Source organism: Oryctolagus cuniculus, chromosome 1 (assembly GCF_051225735.1).
Source record: "Oryctolagus cuniculus isolate XC-2025 breed Fujian yellow rabbit chromosome 1, ASM5122573v1, whole genome shotgun sequence".
Taxonomy (NCBI): Eukaryota; Metazoa; Chordata; class Mammalia; order Lagomorpha; family Leporidae; genus Oryctolagus; species Oryctolagus cuniculus.
This window is the reverse complement of record NC_142867.1, coordinates 145,941,168-145,963,793: the sequence shown is the minus strand read 5'-3', so window position 1 is coordinate 145,963,793 and position 22,626 is coordinate 145,941,168. Positions and strand designations below refer to the sequence as shown.

The window sequence follows — 22,626 nt, the reverse complement described above, 5'->3', positions numbered from 1 at the left end:
CTCTGAAGTTGAGGCCCAAGGTCACAGAACAGGCCCCGAGAGCCATGGTGCCTGGCCAGGGGATGAGTGGAGCAGAGGGGCACACACCTCTTGAGCCGGCTCCACCGTCAGCTGGACGGCCGGGCAGGGGCTAGCAATCACGGGCCCGCTGGGTAGCGATGCATTTGCTGACGGCAGCAGCGTGGCGGTCTGGGTGGGCACGCTCTGAGAGACCGCCACCACCATGGGGGCCAGGGAGCTGGGGAACTGAGGCAGGAGCTCGGGGCCAGCAGGCGGTCGCACATCCGGCAGCGGCGGAGACAGGACTGCAGCAGGCGTCACGGGCACGGCGGGGACTGGGGTGGCAACGTCTATGGGGTATGGAGGCGGGTGGCCCAGCAGGACCTGGGGGCACAGGGCATGGGATGAAGGGCTGCACTCGGGGGCCGCACCCAGGCGCATGGGTGAGCTCCCGGGGGGAGGGGAGGGACGCCCCTCTCCAGTCTACATGCTGGCTGCAGGCAAGCCTTGGTTTCAGAGCACGGTCAGCACACAGATTCCGCAGAAGCAGGCAGGAATGGGCAGCACAGAACCTTTTTTGTGTAAGAATCTGTCTCTGTAGAAATCCCTCAACCCACACTTCACTTAACCAACTTCCAGCTAAGCCCAGGTGAACCCTGACACTGCACTGCACTGCACACAGAGGTGTCTGACCCCGGAGACTTCTGCTCTAGCCAGGTCAGCTTAGGGCGCACACTGACCCTTCCAGGTCCCCAGCGCAGCCTTCAGGCGCTCACTGGCACCTGCTGCCTCCAGCAGAGGGACCCTAGGGGACAAGAGGTAAGACAGGCAGAGGGGAGCCCGTGGGCCAAAAAATAATGGAACAATCTGTCCTCTGCCCAGCTGAGAAGGTCGGAAATTTAGGGCGACTTCTGTGTCTTGTGAACTTGGAAATGGCCATCCATGTGGGCCAGCTCTGCCGGATCCCAAGCGGGGTCAGAAAGGTCACATAGCCACCCAGTGGGGGACATTCCTGTCCTGGTCAGACGTCCCAGCTGCGGCGGTCAGGGAGTCCGCAGGGTGGCCAGCCAGGCTCAGCAATAAATTCAAAGTCCTTGTCCAATGTACAGCCACCAAGCCCGTAGCGATGCCCAAAGTGGCAGCGCCTTCCCTGGGACACTGTGAGTCCACAGACCAGCGCCACATGGCCGGGCCTCGACACGCCACAAGACGGCCATGTGTGTTGCCCTTGGCTTTGCTCTGAAACAGCCCTGATGGGGAACCAGCAGGATTTGGGTTGGGGCAAACAAACTCCACCCTGCTGGCCATGAAATACCATCCCCTTCCTCCTCCAAGTGCACAGTCCTCTGGAAATCAGACAGCGAGGAGTGCGCAAAGGGTTCTACGTGTATTCTGACATGGGGTCTCAGCACAGGAGGAGCTGGGGGCACCTGGGGTACTCCCTCAACCCTGGGCCCTTGCTCACATCTGGGTGAATCTTCCCAATACAGCGGGGGGTGGGGTGGGGGGTGGGCTGAGAGAGCCTGAGGCTCAGCAGGCAGAGGCTGTGCAGGCCACAGAACTGCTGGGAGGCACAGACTGGGAGGACTCCAGAAAGGGGATCCAGCTGCAGGGGCCCCCATGCCAGCTCCAAGTGCACATAGAGAGAGCCAGAGTGTGCTGGGCAGGGCCTCACGGGAGGCCTGCGTCCACCGTGGCAGGACACACATCCCTGGTGCCAGCACAACCCTTCACAGGCAGCCAGGCGAGCGGTCCCGTGTGTCCATCTGACACGAGGACAGTCCCCCAACCACACCCAGACCATCTTCTAGTCCTCATCCTTGGGGCCCCAGGCCACTCCACTCTCCTTCATTTCCTTGCTACTAAGACAGGCATGGCCCCCAACAAGGTGCTCCATGAGGGGCTGACCCAAGATGCACCCTCAGCCCTGGTGCCCCCAGGGACCCTGGTACAGGTGAGGGCAGGTGCCACGACACCAGGCATGGCTCAGAGCCGTCAGGTATGCACACAGAGTGGCTGCTGACCCTGGTGTGGCAGGGCACAAGAACCATCACACACCCCAATGCCCGTGACCCTCAGCCACAAGGGATGTGCAGGGCACAGCTGCCTCCTCACCTGGCACCGCCTGCCCCTTGGTCCAGGTGCCAAGAGGCAGCCACGACGCAGGGAGGGAAACATTAAGGCTGCCTTGTACTGAGGGGTCCTGAAGGTCTCCTTGGCCCTGTGAATGGGTTACCTGGCTCCCGGGTGCAGCGGCTGGAGCCTGCTCAGGCAAGTGGACCATGCCGGGCTGGAGTGGCTGAGGAGGCACGGATGGCACCGGCTGTGGAGGGGCGGCCCGCACGCCTGGCACCGCGTGGTGTGGAGATGGCGGAATGTCCGTGGGCGCCATCTGTGGGAAGGCCGCCGCCGGGTACACTGGGGGAGCTGGGAGCTGGGCTGGGAGCTGGGCCACCGCAGGGTGGAGAGACAGGGCGGCCACACCCTGCGGGGCCATGGCCAGCAGCGGGATGGCAGCTGGCGCGTTTGGCACGATGGTGCGGCAGGGCACGGCCAGAGGTGCCCCAGGGGGGTGGGGCAGCTTGACCGCCTGCAGAGGCAGAGCCGGGGATGCGGGCATCGGGGTGGTGAGGCTGGGCAAGATCACCGCGGGAGAGAAATACTGCGCTGGGGGCACAGGCGCCACATTTGCTGCCGGCAGGTCGGCGAGGGCCGGTGGGAGGCTGTCGATCCCCGCCAGGGGTGTGATGGGAGGCACGACGGGCATCGGAGGCATCTGCAAGAGTCACCGCAGCTGTCAGCTGGGACCCCACAGGGTGTCCACCACCGGCACGCGCACGCTGTAGCACAAAGGGGGCACTAACGTCTAGCCACTGCTGGACGGATCCAGATACAACCCCAATGTGAAATTCTCAAGCTGGAACAGTTAACGTGGCAGCCCGGAAAGGACCCGCTTGGCTCACGAGGCCTCCCGGTGTCCACACCCACAAGGGGTCAAGGTTAGACAGGAGGCGCCAGAGGGGATAACAGGCTTTGAAGCTTTGGAGCATTGCATTTAGAAGCGTTGGGACAGTCAGGCCCAACATCCCAAACCATCTCAGCCTGTTCCTGCACCGTGAACAAAGGCTAGTCGGAACCTAACGCTTTGGAGGTTCTCAGTGGAAGCAAAATCTGTGGGCCACGCCCGCGCCGTACAGCCTCCCAGCAGCTGGAGCTGTGGATCCACCCCCACCAGCCCCAGGTACCTGCTGAGGGACTTGAGCGAGCGGCTGCAGGGCCGGCGGGGGCATCTGGAGGGGCTTCAGTTGAGCAGGAGCCACCACCTGGGAGGTCGGAGCCAGGTACGGAGGCAGGTGGGAAGCCACTGGCTGGAGAGGGCCCACCGTCTGTGGGGCCAGGACCTGCGGCAGGGGCGTCGGCTGGGCCAGCGGGGGAGGCTAGAGGAGAAAGGGGCCACAGACCACTGCCCTGCTGAGGCAGGAGGTACCCTACAAGGACAGACTCACCCTTGCAGGGCAGACCCACATACATACACAGTACATCTGCTCATGTGAACACACTCACACACACATACACTGATGTACACACGCTCATGCTTGTACAGTCACTCACACTCGCACGTATTCACTCACACACCTACACACTCACACATGGTACAACGCACACTTGCATACACATACATGCACCCATACGTGCTTGCACAGTGACACACACAGACCACCAGACTCCACTGAGCCAGGGACGTGAAGTCCTTGCAGAAAACCTCTGAGCAGAGCCCCCCATGTGTACAGCTCATTTATGAGCTGCGGACATATGAACACCACACACGCACATACGTGTGAACACCACACATGCACACATACCCTGGTGGGAGCTCACACACAGAGGCCTGTGAGTGTTCACAGACCCTGGCCCTGGGCCAGCAGAGCCGACCCCCTGCCATGAGGGCCTGGAAGGGGCACCACACTCACCTGCTGGCCAGGGGGCACCTGCTGGCTGGGGGCTGTGGGCACCGGGGCACTGGATGGCGGCAGCCCGGGCGTGAAGCTCATCGCTGGCTCCGGGAAATGCTGCAGGAGCTGAGGGTGCGCAGGGGCTGGGATGGGGCCCACCGACAGGCCAGGCTGTGGAAAGCCAGGCCACGCTCAGCAGCTGCCCTGGGACGTCCCCTCATCCCTGAGCCCAGCCCCCCCCTCCCCCAGGACCCTGCTCCCAGAAATGGGATCAGTGGAAGTCTGGTGCACTAACCCACAACCGCCAGAATCCTGCTGCCCCAGCCCAAGGACAGTGTGACGCATCAGCCCAGGGAGCCTCAGCTCCTCCATGGCTCGGAGGAGGCCCTCACAGGGCTTTGCAGAAGCAGGGAAACTTCCTGTCTGGCCGTGAGGAGGATGGACGTGTGCAGACAACACACAGACCATGGAGCATGGACGCCAGCACAAAGCCCGCCCCCTGAGGCGGCACAGACTCGGCTCCACGAGGAGAGACGGCCCCGCAGCCAGGACCCAAGTCCACACACAGCCAGCAGTCGTCACTCCTGGGTCCCCAGGGAGCTGTGCATCTGAGCTCCTTACAGGGCTACACAGGAGTCACTGCTAGCTTGTCGATGGTTCAGCACAATAACGGGGCTGATTTGGCCTCTGAGAGTCCTTGTTCCACAGAGACGGAGACCGGGCGTCTATGGGGAAAACGCCGTCAGAACACGGGGATGTGGCAGGCAGGGGGGCTACAAGGGACCACCCGAGGCTCCGAGGCTCGGCTCGCGCTTCATCTCCCCCTGCATGGAAACTTCCCTGCGGTTCTGTCTGCCATCAGGACGTCAGGACGGGGATCTGCACCTGCCTCGCTCCCTTCACCGTTCCCGCCAGGGCTCTAGCAAAGGCAGCGCCCGGGAGGTACAAAGAGCAGGGGTTTGGGACTGAGCCTGGAATCGGGATCTACGGGGAGCCACAGAGCAGCAGTCAGCTCCCACTGAGCAGGGCCCTCCATTCCCGTGACACCAGCACGCATGGCAGCATGGGCTGAGCCCTCAGCACCCCAGGGACTCCCCAGGCCCTGCCCGTTCTGTCGGAGGCGTCTGTGTCACCAGAGAGCACGCCGAGGTACAGAGCACAGCCTCCGAGCCCACAGCCGCGGGCTCCCGCCCGCACCCCCTGCTTCGACACAGCGCTGAGCCGTGATGCTGGGCTCAGCCACGCTGCCAAGGACCCACAGGGCAGCCCCAGCCCAGGAGGACGCAGGGGGGGCGGCGCATCATGCGGCCACAGGAAGCCCTATCCTCGGCTGACAGGGTGAGAGCTGGGCAGGACACAGGGCTCAGCCCTAGCTCAGGTGTCCACACCGCCAAGAGCCATCAGTCTAGAGCAGCAAGGAGCCGCTTCTCAAACGGCTGCCCATGAGGCCCGAGACTGCGGGCAGCAAAGGCAGACACGGCCGACAGTTTGGGCTGCTTTTCCGAAGGGACTTCCTGGGCCCTCTCGATGGCCCCAGCTCTGCTCAGACAGAAGGGACAGCTCATGGGCAGCGGCGTGGCGGGCAGCCGGCAGGACAGAGCATCGGCCAACAGGATGCCTCAGTGGTCAAAGTGAGAACTGCAGTTAGCGAAGCAGCAGGTGGGAGGGGTGAAGACAGAGCCCACCATGGGGCCGGGGGCGGTGTCTCCCTTCAAGGACTTCTCGCCACTGGGCACGAGGGCCTGGGAAGTGAGCGATGGCTTTGTCTGCTTTAGTGTTAACAGAATGAAAATCAGGAGTGAGCGTTCAGCCCAGCGGTTCAGATGCCTGCATCTCCCCACCTCCCCCGCTCCAGGGTGCCCAGATTCCATGCTCAGCTCTGGCTCCCACTTCCTCTTTTTTTTTTTTTTTTTTTTTTTTTTTTTGACAGGCAGAGTGGACAGTGAGAGAAAGGTCTTCCTTTTGTCGTGGGTTCACCCTCCAATGGCTGCTGCGCTGCAGCTGGCGCATCGCGCTGATCCAAAGGCAGGAGCCAGGTGCTTCTCCTGGTCTCCCATGGGGTGCAGGCCCAAGCACTTGGGCCATCCTCCACTGCACTCCCGGGCCACAGCAGAGAGCTGGCCTGGAAGAGGGGCAACCGGGACAGAATCTGGCGCCCCAACCGGGACTAGAACCCTGTGTGCCGGCGCCACAAGGCGGAGGATTAGCCTATTGAGCCACGGCGCCGGCTCCTCCCGCTTCCTCTTAATGCAGATCCCGGGAGGCAACAGTGATAGCTCAAGCAGTTGGATCCCTGCCACCCCCGTGTAGACCTGGACTGAGTTCCTGCCTCTCAGCTTTGGACCCCCAACCAGCACCTGCTGACATGGGCATTTGGGGAGTGAACCAGCAGATGGCAGTATCTCTGTTTGTCTGTCTCTGCGGCTCAAATTTAGATAGACAGACAGACTAGCTCCTCTCTTAAAAAAAAAAAAAAAGTCAAACAATAAACACCAAGTGTGATTTTACCCCCACCCCCATCCCCCCACCATCCCGCCCCTGCAACCCTCCTCTCTCCAAGGTCTCACATCCCCAGTTTGGACATCTCGTGCTCAGTGTTCCCCACACTCCCACTGGGTTGTCATGGCAGTGACCCCCTGCCAGAGGTGACAGACCATCCCCCATGGGGCTAGACACCAAAACTAAATCTCGGGTTTTGTCATGACCACTGACGCACTTCTGTCACTTTGGGACAGCCTGACATCTCAGGCCAGGTCCAGCGGCCGGGCGGCTGCCTGTTGTCACCGCCAGCACCAGTACGTGCTCAGGGGAGGGACAAGGCCAGTCCTATCATGGGGACCCCTGGCGTCTGTTTCCCGACAGTGTCTTTCTCATTGGGGTCTTCAGGGCCATGTCAGAGGCTGCCGTTCCCCAGTTCCTGGCAAAGACGGGGTCTCCCCTAGGCCTGCTTCTGCAGGTCTCCCAGGGCAAGGTGGCCAGCAGCCAGCCAGGGGCCACCTTCAGCCTGGCCACAGCTGGTGCAGCCAGGGTGGCCCTCATCTGCGGGGACAGGTTGGGGTGGCTCTGGGACTCACCGTGGCGGCGGGCTGCTGGAAGGGTCCCAGTGAGGGCAGGCTGTGTGGGAGGCCGGGTCCCTCGCTCACCGGGGGGCTGCACACGCAGGGGGCCAGGGGCGCTGCGTCCACGAGGGAGCCGAGCACCACGCTCTGCTGGCTGCTCTGCGAGTCTGAGTACACCGTGGAGCCCTGGCCGCTGTCGAAGGTGCTGTCCGCTGGGGAGGACAAAGACATGGCTTAGTGTGGACACGCCCGGAGCCACCTCCACGGCACTGCACGGGGCAGACCTGGGCTGGTCTGCACAGCTCCATCTCCCAGACTGGATGGGTTCTGCAGATTTCATAACTGGCCAATGAATGCTGTCTGAACAGTCAACTATTCCGGAACAATACAGCAAGGTGAGGGTTGTACCTGCACCCACCCCAACATGGCCCAGCATCAGGGCAGCGTGGATGCCAGGCCAGGCACAGCCCACAACCCTCCTGGGGGCAGACGCCATCGCCCCATGCAGTGCACACATGGGAACCTGTCACAGCTTGGACAGTGGGCACTGTCCAGCCTTTAGCAGCAGAGGGACAAGCTAAGGAACAGCTGACGTCTTAATTGTGAGGGAAATGCTCCTCCTCCGTGACTGAGACGCCCACCACCCTCACGCTGGGGCAAAGGGCTGGACGGGGAGACAGGTCACAGACCAACTCTGACACAGTTGGAAAAGGAGGCCTGCACCCCCTCCCAGAGAGGCCTCAGGAGGGGTCGCACCCACCACGTGGGGGAACAGAGGGCAGAGTGTCCATGGCCCCAGGTGGGCTCCCAGAGACGACATGGGCCGGGCCACACAGCTCTGCCAACCGCGGGTGCAGTGGACAGACCTGCCTGTACTCAGGGCACAGATAGGACACACTGGGCATGCCTCGCTGCCACAGGCCAGGGGCGACTGCTCCCTGCATGGCCAGGCCGCTGAACTGTGAGAAGCAAAAGCCTGCCTGAAACAGCACTTTTAGTTACGGTTTCCAGATCCCAAGAGCCACAGAAGCATTAGGACTTGCCACCTCGGAATGCCCAGGGGCCACCTTTCAGAGCGACACATCCATACACCTGTCACTTAAGCACACTACAAGGGATAGCTTGTGGGCTTTGCAGGAAAGTAATTTTTCCAGGGACTGGAACTTATTTAGACTAGGAAGGAATGCAGAGATTAATTGTGCAAAACCAATTAGACACATGGCTCTGATTTCTAATGAGCCAGCTGGTCATTTATGTGGTCATTTCCACTTAGGGAGGGAGGAAGGGTATGTACAGCTCTGAGAGAGCCAGTGTAACCACATGTGTAACACTCCACATTTCCAGTGTGAGCGTGCTTATTATTTGGATAATTAAAAGTTAACTTTAGCAACCACTTTCGGGCCTGCTGACAAGTCACCCTGCTGCTGTCCTCGGCTGCTTAGACCAAGCTCAGTGAGAGGCACACGGAGGGAAGAATGAAACGTGTACTCTGCTTTATCTTCCCACGATGCATGTGCATGCTTGCTGGTCTTCTTGTAAATACATGGACCCACTGTGGCCCCATCAGCTCTCCGTGAATCACGGTCAACATCATGGGACCCTCTGGGACCAGATGGGAGCATGAGGACAGAAGAGCTCAGAGCACGTGGGGTGCCCTCCACTGCGGACTAGAGGGGCATGGGGTATGCATTGTGCATGTGTGCAAACATGTATGTGTTTAAGCATGTGAGTGTTTGTGTATATTCAAGCACAATGTGTCTGAGTATGCATATGTGACTATGTGTACACTGCACATGGATGTGAGTATATGGGTGCACTATGTACATATATGTAAGAGTGTGTGTGAGCATGGTACATTCATGTGCTTATGTGTGAATGTAAATGAGTGTCCACAAGTATGGGTGTGTACATTTGTGTGGGTACACGGACCCTGTGTGTGGGTGGGCAGATAGGTATACTTGTGTGGGGTACACTGTGTGCTCATACACAACCAGGTATGCATGTAGCTGTATACACATATGTGATGTGTGTGCACATGCCCACGTATGTGGTATTATGTATGTGTGTGCATGGATCATCTACAGAAAGTCAATGGGGAGACCGATATCACCTGCTGCCCCCAGGGAGCACAACTAAGCACCCTTGCAGACTCTGGACTTCATTCCACATGGTGGTGACATCATCTGCTTTGTAAAATTACAACAAGTGAGTCAAATGTTTTGAGAAGTGTGGTTACAGCCTCTGCTTGCAGCACATGCCATCACCGTGAGGCAGCAGGGGACAGATCTATGTGCAGGGTGCTCCAAAGTCTAATGGGACTTGACCAAGCACTTACTGTCTGCCCTGGACCATCTCACACGGCCCAGCCTGAGCTGACACCTGAACTATTTCTAGACCCAACACCGTCTCTTCAAAGTGCAACAAACGGAGATGCTGAAATGCCCACCCCAGAAAGTGTCCAACCAACAATTACGACTGTCAGACTGGGAGAACTTTTTCCTACAAAAACCTTGTGCTTCTTAATTAATTTTTCAGGTTTATCACAAGACGGAGCAGTGACGCAGCAATCACTGAATTCGAACAGCTGCCGGGAGCTGCTTTGCTCCTTTAACGACAAACAAGGATGTGTATATTAAGCAAACCAAACACGTTCCAGTCTTTCCACACGGACAGCCTGACACACTGGCCGGACAGGTCACGCGATGATTCTGCTCCGGGCTGGTGCACAGAGCAGACACGGCCACGGCCCTCCACCCTCAGCTTGCTGTAGAGTGCTAGACACCAGCCCCGCTGCTGTTGGGCTGAGAGGAAGCACGCCTCACAGCGGCTCCCCCAGTCCACCGGAGATTCCCCCCGTGGAAAATGCACCAAATGTCTCAAAGTTTGGCCACCGGACAGCAGATGACACGGGATGGAGCATGCTAACAGCAAACACAGGCTAAGACGGCAGCATCTCACTGCCCTGCCACCCATACGAGGCCCAAAAGAACCTGACCCGGGTCCACAACAGGGACCTGGGGCTGGACTGGCTGCCCCTGACGCTGCTGGCTGCAGGCATGCTTGTCCCTGTGTGTCCTGAGAAGCTGGCCTTCGGTGAGCCCTAACGCCACCCCCCACCCCCCCGTAAGAGACCCCTGGGAAATGCTGACAGAGTCCCAACCCCTCTAGAGCAGTGCTCACGAGCCCCACCCTGGTCAATCCCACCCTTCCGCACATGCCTTCTTCCCAGGTCCTGGTACTAAGGACACTGGCAGGCCCCAGGCCCCAGAGCAACAACTCGACTACCTGAGGGCAGCATGGCGCTCCCATCTGCCTTCCGTACCAGGCTTCCAATAAAGGGGAAGGACTTTGTTTTTGCCCAACAGCTGGCTTTACTGGGAGGGGGAGGGCATGGCTATCACTGTGGCCCACACCAGTACTCACAGGCCAGGGAGGTGGCGCTGGCCGGCAGCGTGGGGGGCATGAGGTGCTGGTCGGCCTCTGACTCCTCGGGCCCTGGTGGCCCCGCCTGTGCATGATAGGTCACCTGGACCTGCAGGGGTGCCGCTGGCGCCTTGGCCTTGTCGGGGCTGCCTGCGTCCCGTGGCTCCTTGGGCTGCAACGCAGGCCAGATCCTTTCTCGCCGCCACTGGATCAATGCCACACGGTCCCGGATGGACTTGGCCACGATCTTCACATCGCTCTCGTGGAAGAAGCCAGACTCGATCTGCAAAGGTGGTCACACTGTCAGCATCATGGATACCAGGTCGCCTTGCTCCTCTAAGGCCCGCCATTGGCGGGCGGCCCTCACCACCTGTGCCGAGGGGTCCTTCCTGGGACCCCACAGCCCCCAAATGCAGCCCCCAATGCTTCCTGGGAGGCTCACATCACCCCAGGGTAACCATAGGCCCTCATCGACTGGAATCTGCAGAGCGCAGTGGCCGGGGCAGCAAACTGCCCTCAGCAGCTCAGCTGCCAGTCCCTGGGATTTCTTGAGGTCCCAGCCCACCCTTGTTCCTGTGCTCAGAAATGGGGACAGCAGCTACAATGCCACAGCTTTCACGGGAATCCTGAGCTGTCCCAGAGGCTGGGGGCTGCCCGGAATGGGGAGAGACACTCGAGTTCTAAGTGGCGCCGACAGCAGTGTGGGGTCCAGTGCCTGGCGAAACCCTAAAACTGATCAACCAGAGAAGAGTGTGCGAGAGCATTTGTACAGCAGCCCTGAGACTCCAGGCCGCATCCGGAGCCCGCTGAGACAATTCATAGCAAAATCACCTTCTCGCTTCTTGGAGAAAGAGGCCCCCTTTGAAGGGCTGCTCTGGCTGAGCTGCAAGTGCAAGGACGGAGATTGCTCATCCCCCAGACCTCCCTCCCTTCCGGAAAACCCGGCTCCTCAGACGCGAGGCTGGACAAGCCTCGAGAGAGGGGAGGTGCTGTGCAGGACGGCGCCCAGATGTGGGCCAGGTGGACACAGGAGGCACATCGGCGGGGTGAGGTAGAGGGGTTCCAGAGCTGGAGGCCGGTGACCGTGTGCGGCTGACCAAGCAAGAACGCGTCGGGAACAGGGACGCTGGCTCCTCCAACGTGGAAAGGAGCCTGGCGGTGCTGGGTGGGCATCAGAGCCGCCAGCGAGAGGACAAACACCACGGATGGACTGCACGTGTGCCTATGGCGCCCGCATAAATGCCACGTGTCCTGCGGGCTCTGTCCACCCACAGTCCCGTGCAGGAAACCAGTGTGGCTTCAGGGAACACAGCTTAGGGCCAGGCAGGAGGACAAGGATGAACCGGACTTGGGGGAGATGCACAGGAAGCGTCGGGGCTGTGCAGACACGGGAGCCAGCACAGGGCCTCCTGCCGGGCAATCTGGGACAAGTGGACATCCGATGAGCAGTGGCATGAGGAGGGTTCAGGGGTGTGCCCACAAATTCTCAAAGATCTTGCACACTGTGTGTGGGGGTGCAAATCACCCATGGGGTCAGAAAAAATGGGGTGTCCTGCCAGGGCCAGGTGGGTGAGTGTGACAGCTCTCTGTCTCTCTCCCTCTGCCTCTGTGTTGACATCTGTGTCTCAGCCTCCATCTCTCCCCACTGCCCTCTCCTGGATCATCTGCTCCAGGGGAAGCCGCACCAGGAGCAGCTCTGCGCAGAGGCCCGCCAGGTAGGGAACCGGGGTCTCAGCAGTGAGACCCCATCAAGTCTAAGCACGTAGCCCTACAGGAGGCCTGAGTCCCTCAAGCTGGGCTCCCCCCACCCTGACCCCTGACCTCAGAGGCTGTGCAGGCCAGAGTGTTTCAAGTGCTGCCTTTGGGGAGGATCAGTCAGGGCAGTGCAGCCTAGGGAAGAGAACAGCACCCTGAGACCGGAGAGAGGAAAGCCAACTGCATAGTTTGACAGGAACCAGGATAGCTGCATAGTTTCCTCCCCCGAGACAGGCATCAGCTCCAGCAGAGGGGGACAGCGCCTCGTGGAGAAGGCACAACTGCCCCCAGCCCCCTGAGTGAGCCTCCCCCACAGTGAGACAGACAGAAGCCTGACCCCGCGGGCAGGATGCGGCAGGAACGCGGCGCCTTCCTGAGATGCGGGGAAAGACGCACCGCCTAACTAAGCGTGCTCCGCCCCAAAAGGAACCCAAGGGGTGGGCACTGGGCACTGGGGTTAAGATACGCTTGGTTTGATCCCATCCCATAGGTCTGGGTTCAATTCCCACCTCCACTTCCGATGACAACTTCCTGCTCATGCACACCCCGGGATGCAGCAGGTGCTGATGGTGTGAGTCCCTGCATCCTTGCTGCCCACGCAAGAGACACAGTCTGAGTTCTAGCTCCTAGCTCCAGCCTGACCCAGCCTTGGCTATTGTGGACATCTGGGGACTGAACCAGAGGCTGAACCGGAGGCTGGAAACCTCTGTCTTTCTAATAAAACAAAAACCAAATACGCAAACCAAACCAAAGAAGGATGCCTGAGCCTCCTGAGGGGACACACGACCCTGTCCTGTGCCCTCGCTGTGATGGTGTCGCGGGGGATCTGAGTCACCTGAGACAGGCGGGTGGAGACACAGGGGTGGCACGTTCATGGCTGACCCCGGGTGCAGCTGTGCAGGGAGCTGTCCCGGTGTGTGGGAAACACACACGGAAATACTCGGCGCGCGGGGACCAGGCCAGCAACTCATTCCCGAGCGGTTCCCAGAAGCAGCTTCTTCATCGTTTCTCAGCAAGTTTGTGACTATTTCAAAAACAATTTCCATCACAAGACAATTGCCTTTGGCAGAATGAAGTTTCCTCACGGAAACGGCCCAGGCTGAGGTCTCCCTGAGCACCAGGGGCGGGAGCAGGCTGGGGGCGCGGCCCACACAAGCGGTCAGCGGAGGGTGGCTGGGGGCGGACACCGGCCAGTCAGCGCAGGCTTCCGCCCTGGGCTCCCGCCGGCTCCGCACCAGAGTGAGACTCGGGCTCCTGGAGGAGGGGCTGTGCTGGCCCCCAGTGTTGGGAAAGCGCTTCCTAGGGACCCTGAAGACCACACCCCAACCACAGGGCGCCTGGTGGGGAGATGGGGAACCGACAGGAGAGGCCCCCCCCACCAGGCCTGACGTGGGCTGCAGCAGGCAGTCCCCTCAGTGGGCAACACCCCGTTATGATACCTGGGGACAGGTGTGTGCAGGGAGTGGGCATCAGCCGAGACTGTCCCCCAGGCGCCAGGTGACCCGGGTCACACTGAGGCCACAGCGCCCCTCTGCCTGTCTCTGCCCAGGCACAGCCCACCTGAGACTAGAGGCTGCCAAAGCAAACAGCCCTCCCCCACCATGTCACTCTCCACGATGCCCACAGGCCATGTCCACTTCCCTCCCATGTCCCTCTGCACAGCCCCCAGACCTCCCTCCAAGGCATTTCTTCTATTTCTCCCAAACAGGGAAGCACGGAGCTCATGTGTTTTTTTGTTTGTTTGTTTTGTTTTGTTTTGTTTTGATAGGCAGAGTGGACAGTGAGAGAGAGAGACAGAGAGAAAGGCCTTCCTTTGCCGTTGGTTCACCCTCCAATGGCTGCCGCGGCCAGCATGTTGCAGCCGGCGCACTGCGCTGATCTGATGGCAGGAGCCAGGTACTTATCCTGGTCTCCCATGGGGTGCAGGGCCCAAGTACCTGGGCCATCCTCCACTGCACTCCCTGGCCACAGCAGAGAGCTGGCCTGGAAGAGGGGCAACCGGGACAGAATCCGGCTCCCCGACCGGGACTAGAACCCGGTGTGCCGGCGCCGCAGGTAGAGGATTAGCCTAGTGAGCCACGGCGCCAGCCTCATGTGGTTTTTAAGAGCAAGAGTGGCCTCAGACCGAGCTCCAGTCTCCATAGACTAGGGGGCAGAGGAGTGGCAGGCAGCAAGGCCCTGCCAGCCCAGGCACCTTGCTGTGAGGGCAGAACCTGGAGAGGCCCCGGGATCCCTTCAAAGAGGCTCAGCATCAACTCGAGGCCAGTGAGAGGCGGGGAGGGAGCAGAGGTGGCTGATGACGGGTTCTGTCACAGGGAACACAGCCCCCCTGGGAACGCACAGCCTTCAGCTCACCAAAGGCGGCCCCCGGCTGGGCCTGTTTCCTCAGCAGGTTGGGGATTTGTTCTGCTTCATGGTTGTTCCTTAACTGGACATGAACCACGTTGCTTCTGCATGGATGCCCTGGTACTCGGCTGTTACGTCACACGTGTGAGCTGATACCGGGACCTGGCCCAGGTGTACAGCAAGTGCCAGGGACAGGATATGGTGAAGCCTTTATCCCGTAGGAGGCGCTATCCAGATCCCACTTGTCTGGGATCCTTGGACAGCTCCTGGGATGTGCTGTCAGCAGCAGAATCCTTCGTACTAAGCCCTCACATCCCCTACCATGGTTCAGCCACTGTGCGGCACCTGCCTTCCAGACTCTGCTTGCTGGTGTCAGGCCCAGCCCAGCACCTAGCAGGTGCGACCACATTCCAGGGAGGAAGGAGAGCGCCTCACCCTACCTGCCTCTCCAGAGGCCATTCTGCCACATCCAATCTAGGACGTTCAATCACCTTGCCCACACTTCCTGCAAGGCAAAAGCCAATGTGGCCTGGTATTGCCGCAACCTCTCATGGGCCTGAGACCCCATGAGCCATGCCTCCCCATAGTCCAGCACCAGTGGCCAGCATGGTCCCCCCAGGAGGATGCTCTCAGCATACAGCTACCATCAAACAGCAGCACCCTCCCTGCCCATGGCTGCACGCCACCCACGTGACAGTGACTACTTGCAACAAACTGGAGGGCAATGGTGACTTCAACTGGTGAAGGCACGGGAGGGCTGGGCTGGTGACTCCCGGGATGCAGTCCTTCAGCCATCAGGGCAGCTGTGTCTGAAAACCTCCTCCTATGTAGCCCAAGGATTCCTGAGAATCCCAGAGGCCCGCTGTTCACTGCAGAGGCTTGACTAGGTCAGGGACAAGACCAACAGCAAGCCGGGCAGGGACCGGCTGGCCTGGGGGTGATGGTGCAGCCAGCTGGCAGTAGGAGCCCCATGGAGAAGCCGCCAGCCTGACAGTGAGACACGGCGCCCACCCCTATCCACAATGTGCCATCACAGCCGGGACACAACTCCTCCCCTCCAGACCCAGGGGCTCCAGCTCCGCCCTCAGATCCACGTCCCTGAGAAGGCCAGGAGGGGCCAGGAGCAGCAGAGTCCTCAGGGTGGGCACACACACACCTTCCCAGCATCCCCAGGCTTCAGTCTCCCCACCAGAACAGAGCCTGCGCAGAGCGGCCTCCCCGCCCCTGCTCCCTGCCCCCATCCAAGGCCTGGCTCCACTTCTCACTGGAAACGGCTCCCAGTCCTGGGACATCTGCAGGTGACACCTTCAGCAGGTGTGGCCACACTCAGTAACAAGCTTGTTTTACCGAAGAGCAAAGGGTGCACCTTGGTGGTCAGCGCTGGCGAGGCTGGCGGGTCTCCTGCAGCAAGCCACGGGCTGCTGCTGCTACTAGGCTCCCTAAAAATCAGTGGCCCATCACCCAGTCATCTCGAATGTACACTTCCCCACCCGCGACAGCGAAGGCCTCTCCGGACGCCCAGCCTTGTGGTTCTTTTTCCCTGGCTTTGTCCAGCCCACTGCAGGTCTCGCTGGTTCTCATCCAACAGGCTGACTTACTAAGTTTGCCCATCTCTGATCATTAACAATGTGGACGCCCGAGTCTGTCTTACACCATAGCCAGGTTGCCAGAATGGCCTCTTTCCAACTACACGCCAGCCACTGCCTCTCTGGGTCAGGTGTCCCCGGTCCAGCAAACAAGCCCCCACTGCATGCCCATTTAGCGACCTTCTAAATGGCAGCCCTACCCAGCAGAACACGCAGGCTACAGAGATCTTTCCACACGGCCCATCACAAGCGCCATAGCCTCAGCGGTATCGAGCCTTGACATGTGGCCAGTGAAACCAAGAAAGTGAGTTTTAAAGGTTCAGTAACTTAATCCTTAGTAGCCACACGTGGGCCGTGGGGTCCCACTTGGGAGTGGAAGCCTAGGGAACAGAGCCACAGTAACTGTGCCAGGCACTCAGGGCTCTCGGTATCCATCCCCCCACTTCCCACACCACAGGCGCCACACAAGTATCATTTCCTCATTACAGGTGGAAGAGCCCTGATCTGAAATGCTGGGGACCGGAAGTATTGCAGAGGTCAGGGTTTTTCACACTGGCACTGACTTTACCGGGGGAGTGTCCCTAAATGGAAAATCTGAGATCTGAAATGCTCTGGAGACGGTGCGGCCTCTCTTCTTTCACCTGAGCTACTGTTCCCTGCCAGCGACCACTGGCTCCACCTCCTGCCCTCCCACGCAGCCAGCGTAAGGCCCCGCCAATAACCCAGGCAGAAAGGGGTCTCTCCTGCTGCAGGTGCCCCAAGCTGCTCCTCACCCTTAGAGCCACACATGAAGGGGAAGAGCAAGGAGAAGAACAAGAGAGAAATGCATGCTCCTTCCTAGAAATTCAAACAAGCACAACCATGCCCCCCAAGCTAAAGGAGCCCCGGAGGCCCCAAACCCAGCCCCGGACCACAGCACCATCAACAAAGAACCAGGTCAAGCCAAGCAGCGCTTTACTCTCATTGGGTTCCTCCCTGACCAATTTCTGAGCTGCCCCCAGACCTGCCCACGCAAGGTGCGGGTGGCAGCATGAGCCGCGCGGGTTACCATTTCCTGGGCCACCTCGTCGGGGGTCTCCTTCTCCAGGTCGAAGGTGAACTCTATGGCGCCATTGTCCTTGGGCTTGCCCTTCAGCTTCTTGGGGTCTTCCACCCACAGCCGCAGCGCGATGGTGGACTTCCGGCCGTGGTCCTCCTCGGCCAGCTCCACTCTCACACCCGTGTCCTCCGCAAAGAAAGCGTGACTCAGCAGGTCCTTGATCTCATACCTACAAGGAGAGCGGTCACGCACAGGGCATGCCCGCAGGGCGCGGGCAGCCGGACGGCACCCTCCCGAGGTTGTTTGATTCCACTGCCTAGTGGCAGGCTATGCCCTGAGGGCGGCTCCCAGCACAGTGAACGCCATCCCTGAGATCGGCTCTTACTGCACCTTGTCTTGACTTCCTTCTCTTCCTTGTGAAGGATACAATGCATGCAAAAGCACCAGACTACCCACCGTGCAGGTTTGGCCCTGCGGTGTGTCAGTGAGCTGTCAACTCTCACCACAGGGAGACACCTGGTTCTGGGTGGGACTAACATGGAAACCCAGAGTCCCCAACCTGGTGCCGGGACACGGGTCTCAGTTTTCGGGGGGTGGGGGGTGTCTCTGCAGGATGAGGCAGAGAAGATGGGAGGAGGTATACTATAAAGCAGGGGTGGCGATCAAGGACCTGCAGAGCCTAGGGGGTACCAGCCCAAAGCCAGCTGGGAAGGCTGCTCACAGGAAGCCAGTGGCCAGGCACTGGATAATGCTAGCTCTGGGGACCACAAGGCTTTGCTACCCTAGTGCACCCCTAGCCCTCCTCTCTTATGCATGCAGTCATGCAGCAAGTGTTGCTGTGGGCCTGGCTTCCTCCCATGTCCCGGCTGCCAGGTCATCTGTGTGGCTGTGACATAGGCCAACCACCCCCTTTTACTGCTGAGGGTGTGGTGTGGATGTGTAGATGTACCCCAGTCTGTTTGGGGAGAGAGAAATAGCACAGTTTTCTGTGCCTGCTCTGAGGGTCTAGATGGCTTAGCCGTGGGGCCTGTTCCCCCCTACACCCCCAGGCCATGCTGCTTGGAGATGCACAAAATACGGAACCTGGAGCTCAGGAGGGAGGATGGGGCTGAGGCAGATCCAAGAGCCCCTGTATGGAAGGTTTCCTAAGGCCATAGGAATAGGTAAGCCCCACCCTCACCTCCTGGGAAAACTGGAGAAAAATTAAAGGGCGAAAGGGAGTCCTAGGCCCTTAAACCCCCTGGCCAGACCTAGGCCCCAGAGAAGGCTGCCCACCCCAGCTTCCCAGCCTGGAGTTACTGTGGCCTGAGCACTCAGTCTGGCTCTGGAGTTTTCTCTTGTCAGGAGCGTGCTGCAAACACCAGCTGGAGAAAGACCAGGGCTGGCCGGCGCTGTGGCTCACTAAGCTAATCCTCCACCTGTGGCGCCGGCACCCTGGGTTCTAGTCCCGGTTGGGGCGCCAGTTCTGTCCCTGTTGCTCCTCTTCCAGTCCAGCTCTCTGCTGTGGCCCGGGAAGGCAGTGGAGGATGGCCCAAGTGCTTGGGCCCTGCACCCGCATGGGAAACCAGTAGGAAGCTCCTGGCTTCGGATCGGCGCAGCGTGCCAGCAGCAGCACCGGCCATAGTGGCCACTTCGGGGGTGAACCAACGGAAAAAGGAAGACCTTTCTCTCTGTCTCTCTCTCTCACTAACTCTGCCTGTTAAAAAAAAAAAAAAAAAAAAAAGGCCCAGGGCCAGGACAGACACGGGGCAGTACTCCCACAGGAGTCCTGGCTGCTCCACTTCTGATCCAGCTCCCTGCTAAAGTTCCTGGGAAAGCAGCCAGAAAATGGCCCAAGTGCTTGGGAGACCCAGACAGAGTGCCAGACTCCTGACTTCTGCCTGGCCCAGTCCCGGCTGTTGCAGCCACTTAGGGAGTGAAACAGTGGATGGAAGACCTCTCTGTCCGTCACTCTGCCTTTCAAATAAATGAAGACATATTTTTTAAAAAACAAAAAAGATCCAGGGCCCAACCCCACACAGAACTCACCTTTCCTCCTTGTTTTTGCAGATGCACTCTCCAATAATCTCCTTGATTTCGGGATCATGCACTTTCTCAAAGCTGGCTGGCTTGATGCCCTGAGAAGCAGAGGACAGAGTCATCTGACACAATCAGCAGCTCCAGGGCACCACCCCCACCACAGCGCAGGGACCTCCTCCTCCACCACCACCATGATGAGAGGACAAGCACAAACCACTAGGAAACCAGACCAAACACGCCAGACGGTCACGTTGTGATCCTGGATGTTGGCAGTGCAGGACATGGACAGAGACACATGGGGCCCACCCAGCTTGCTATCCAGGAACAGTTCCCAGGCTGGGACACAGGAACCCAGCTGAGTCTGTGGTCTATGAATTAAGGGTGAAGCTCAAGAGTTCAGGGAGACTGAAAAGGCTACAAAGCAGAGCTCTGGGAGGGAGTGAGGGAAGCAGCAAAAGGAGCCCCAGATACCTGCACAAGGTTCCCTCAAACCCCAGATCATGTGTGCATGGTCACATCCTAACAGCAGAGCCAGGCCCAGAGTTCACATAGAGCACTACAAAACGTGACACACACAATGTACAGCATCCAACCAAAAATTACCAGACACGAAGGTTCTCGTAAAGTTCATGGAAAATGTGTTATTTTGAAAATATGATGCATGGATTTCAAAACTCTTTGCATCAAAATAAACTCATTTTTAACTCCATTTTTCCATGAACATTTTGAAGTCCCCCTTGTATGCCAAGAAGCAGGAGCGTATGATCCATGACTTGGCAGAAAAACCAGTCAACAGAAATAGACTCAGAAATGAGCGAGACATTGCAGACAAGGATGTTAAAACTCACTGTAGCTCTATATATGCGTATTTAAAGAAAAATGAACAGGAACAGCAATGCCAGATATAAAAAAAGAACCACACGGAAACAGAGATGGAAACCACAGCTTCTGGACTGGAGGTTTCACTGCAGCATGTGAACGGCGGATGAAACGCTGCAGAGAAGATGGGTCAACCATGGGACACGCAGCAGAGCGAGAAAGATGGTTGTGGAGGTTCTATTCTGCTCGCTTCCGAACTTGAGATAAACCAACAGTCAAACATGCACATATCACACAGAGCAATGTGGCAGGGGGCTGGGAAGAGACACTTGAAGAAACACTGGCGGAGGCTGGGCCCTGTGCCCACAGATGCAGCACACTCAAGCCGCAGGCTCCACCAGGTGGACAGGGAGTAAGGCCGAAGCCATAGGGACCATTGGCCCCCTCCGATCTCTCCCTACCACCAAGGCCAGCAGCACGGTTCCCTGCCACTCAGCGTGGACACCTTCCCTCACCCACCAGCCAGGCCTCCAGCCCAGGCTCAGGCTCCCATCCTCATCTCCATAACGACCATCTCCCAGGCAACAACACCAGCGTGGTGTCACCTGAGCTGCAGAATTCGACAGTGGGGTTAACACCTCAAATATAGCAGTCAGCTTCTAGAAGGGTGTTGACCAGAGCTTGGCTGCAAAGCCTCCTTCATGGGACTGCAGGCACCTCTGTGCCAGAGGCTCATGGCCTTGGGGCTGCAGCCGGAGCCCAGTAATTACACGGTGGGTTCCGCACCTCCCACAGCACAGGGCCTTCCTCACCACACGAAGGCTCTCTCCCCACACCCACCCCTTAAGGGAGTAAGGGTGCTGTTTGTGGTCACAGCTGCTGGCCCAGGACTAAGGCCAGGCAGCTTTCAGGGCAGGAAAGGGACAAGGCAGGTGCTAGACTGAAGGCAGCCACTCCTGGGCCCCAGAGTGCAGCCCCCCAGCTAGACCCCGCCCTCAGAAGCAGGGGTGGGCGAGGTACCTCTGCAGTCTGCTGGGTTTGTTTAGTTTGGGGGTGGGGGGAGGAAGGGGGCAGCACAACTAATTGCAAAAGTTCTAAGCACACTGAGGGCATCAATCATCATAAGATTCAACCTTGGAAAGCTTTACCTTGGCTTTTTTTTTTAAATATGGAAGACATAAAGCATGAATTTTCCCAAACAGGAAGAGAGAGGGAGGGAGGGGGATGGAAGTGCAACCACTGAGCAAGCTGCTGTGCCCCTGGACCAGGGCAGACCTACAAGGAAGGAACCCCAGAAGCACATCCAGCCGCATGCCTGGGACACTACTCCCAGCCCAGCTCCCAGATGAAAAGACCCCAGTCCATTGCCCATGGTGCAAACCAGGAGCCCAGCTCCCCCTGGAGCTACAAGCCCGGCAAATGGTGTCCTAAGTCTCCCAAACCCCTCACTTCCTCACACTTCCCACTGCAGGCCCCCTTGCCTCTCTTGGGAAACTCAGCATCTGTGTGTGCGGGTCCCTGACAGAGGCCCAGGCCCCAGTCCAGGAGGGGCGTGGAGCTACCAGGCGACTGATGATCCAGAATTCAAAACCAAAGAATAGAAACACACGTCATCCACCAGAGGGGCTCAGGCTGGAGGCACAGACCAGGGGTGCTGCAAACACACAAATCCGTGGGTGCCGGGGCATAGCAGGGCAGATGGGAATCGCACAGAGCACAGCTGCCCAGGCCGGGCATGCACCGGGCAGGGACAATGAGGACTCCTGGGATCACAGCTGCCTGCAGCCAAGGTCAGGGACCTCCCTGGGGGCGTCCCGGCCTGACCGTGGGGCTCGGCACAGGAAAGCCCAGCCAGCTGCCCTGCCCGTGGACGCTCTGTTTGGCTCCCCCGCCCTGTGAGGCAGGTCTGTTTGTACAGCTGAAGTCATCTCATCAAATAAAAAACTCACAGTGCCAGCAAAACAGGGATTAAGGTTCCCGGGCTGCCCAATGCCAGCAGCCTCCTAGACACACACTCAGCCAAATTGGTGAAAAAGAAAACAAAGAGTGGTTCCAAAATAAAGCAGATGGGGGAAGCAGTGGCCCCGGGGCAGCCCGGAGCAGGGCTCTGGGGACAGGTGGCTGGGTACACCTCCTCCAGGAGAGCCCCCTGGAGTTCCCGCCCCCTCAGCCTCAGTTTCCCCTGTCCAGGAACTCGAAGTGCTGTGGGACAACTCCTAAGGCTAAGTCCTACCCACAGCAACCCGTAACCACCATCCCCATTGCTAGGAAACCATGAGCAACCGTCCCCCGAAGCCTCAGTTTCCCTATCTGTAAAACAGCCACTCTCTTCCCTTGCACAGCTACTGTGGGGTCTTTACGAGGACGTGGCCCATGCCCATGGCTGCGCCCTCATTAACAAGAGCCAGGGAACTCACACAGGTGACCTTTCGGTAGATCTGGGCGGCGTTCTGGCACTCTGAGTAGGGGTACTCCGAGGTGGCCATCTCCAGCATGCACATCCCGAAGGCGTAGACGTCCACGGACTCGTCGTAGTGCTCCTCGTACATCTCGGGCGCCATGAACTCAGGGGTACCTGTGCCGGGAGCAGCAGACACAGGGCTCAGCACCCAGGAGCCTGACAGAAC

At 59.1% G+C, this 22,626-nt stretch overlaps 1 protein-coding gene across 27 annotated transcripts in view; it reads right to left on the bottom strand.

Moving 5' to 3' along the window:
• WNK2 (WNK lysine deficient protein kinase 2) overlaps window positions 1-22,626 on the bottom strand; it is a 128,487-nt gene that overhangs the window by 58,900 nt on the left and 46,961 nt on the right. For 26 of the 27 annotated variants that reach the window (XR_016236446.1, XR_016236447.1, XR_016236449.1 and 23 more), the window contains exons 5-13: window positions 22,417-22,574; window positions 19,190-19,278; window positions 17,171-17,390; window positions 10,436-10,718; window positions 7,028-7,224; window positions 3,972-4,124; window positions 3,246-3,437; window positions 2,237-2,776; window positions 88-384 (exon numbers count right to left, since the gene is read on the bottom strand). Coding sequence is in view for 21 of the 27 variants with exons in the window: in XM_070050054.2 (XP_069906155.2) it covers window positions 88-384; window positions 2,237-2,776; window positions 3,246-3,437; window positions 3,972-4,124; window positions 7,028-7,224; window positions 10,436-10,718; window positions 17,171-17,390; window positions 19,190-19,278; window positions 22,417-22,574 (2,129 nt within the window). In the remaining 6 variants the exon portion in view is untranslated. The remainder of the gene's footprint in view (window positions 1-87; window positions 385-2,236; window positions 2,777-3,245; window positions 3,438-3,971; window positions 4,125-7,027; window positions 7,225-10,435; window positions 10,719-17,170; window positions 17,391-19,189; window positions 19,279-22,416; window positions 22,575-22,626) is intronic. The other variant, XM_070050082.2, reaches the window with a different exon arrangement.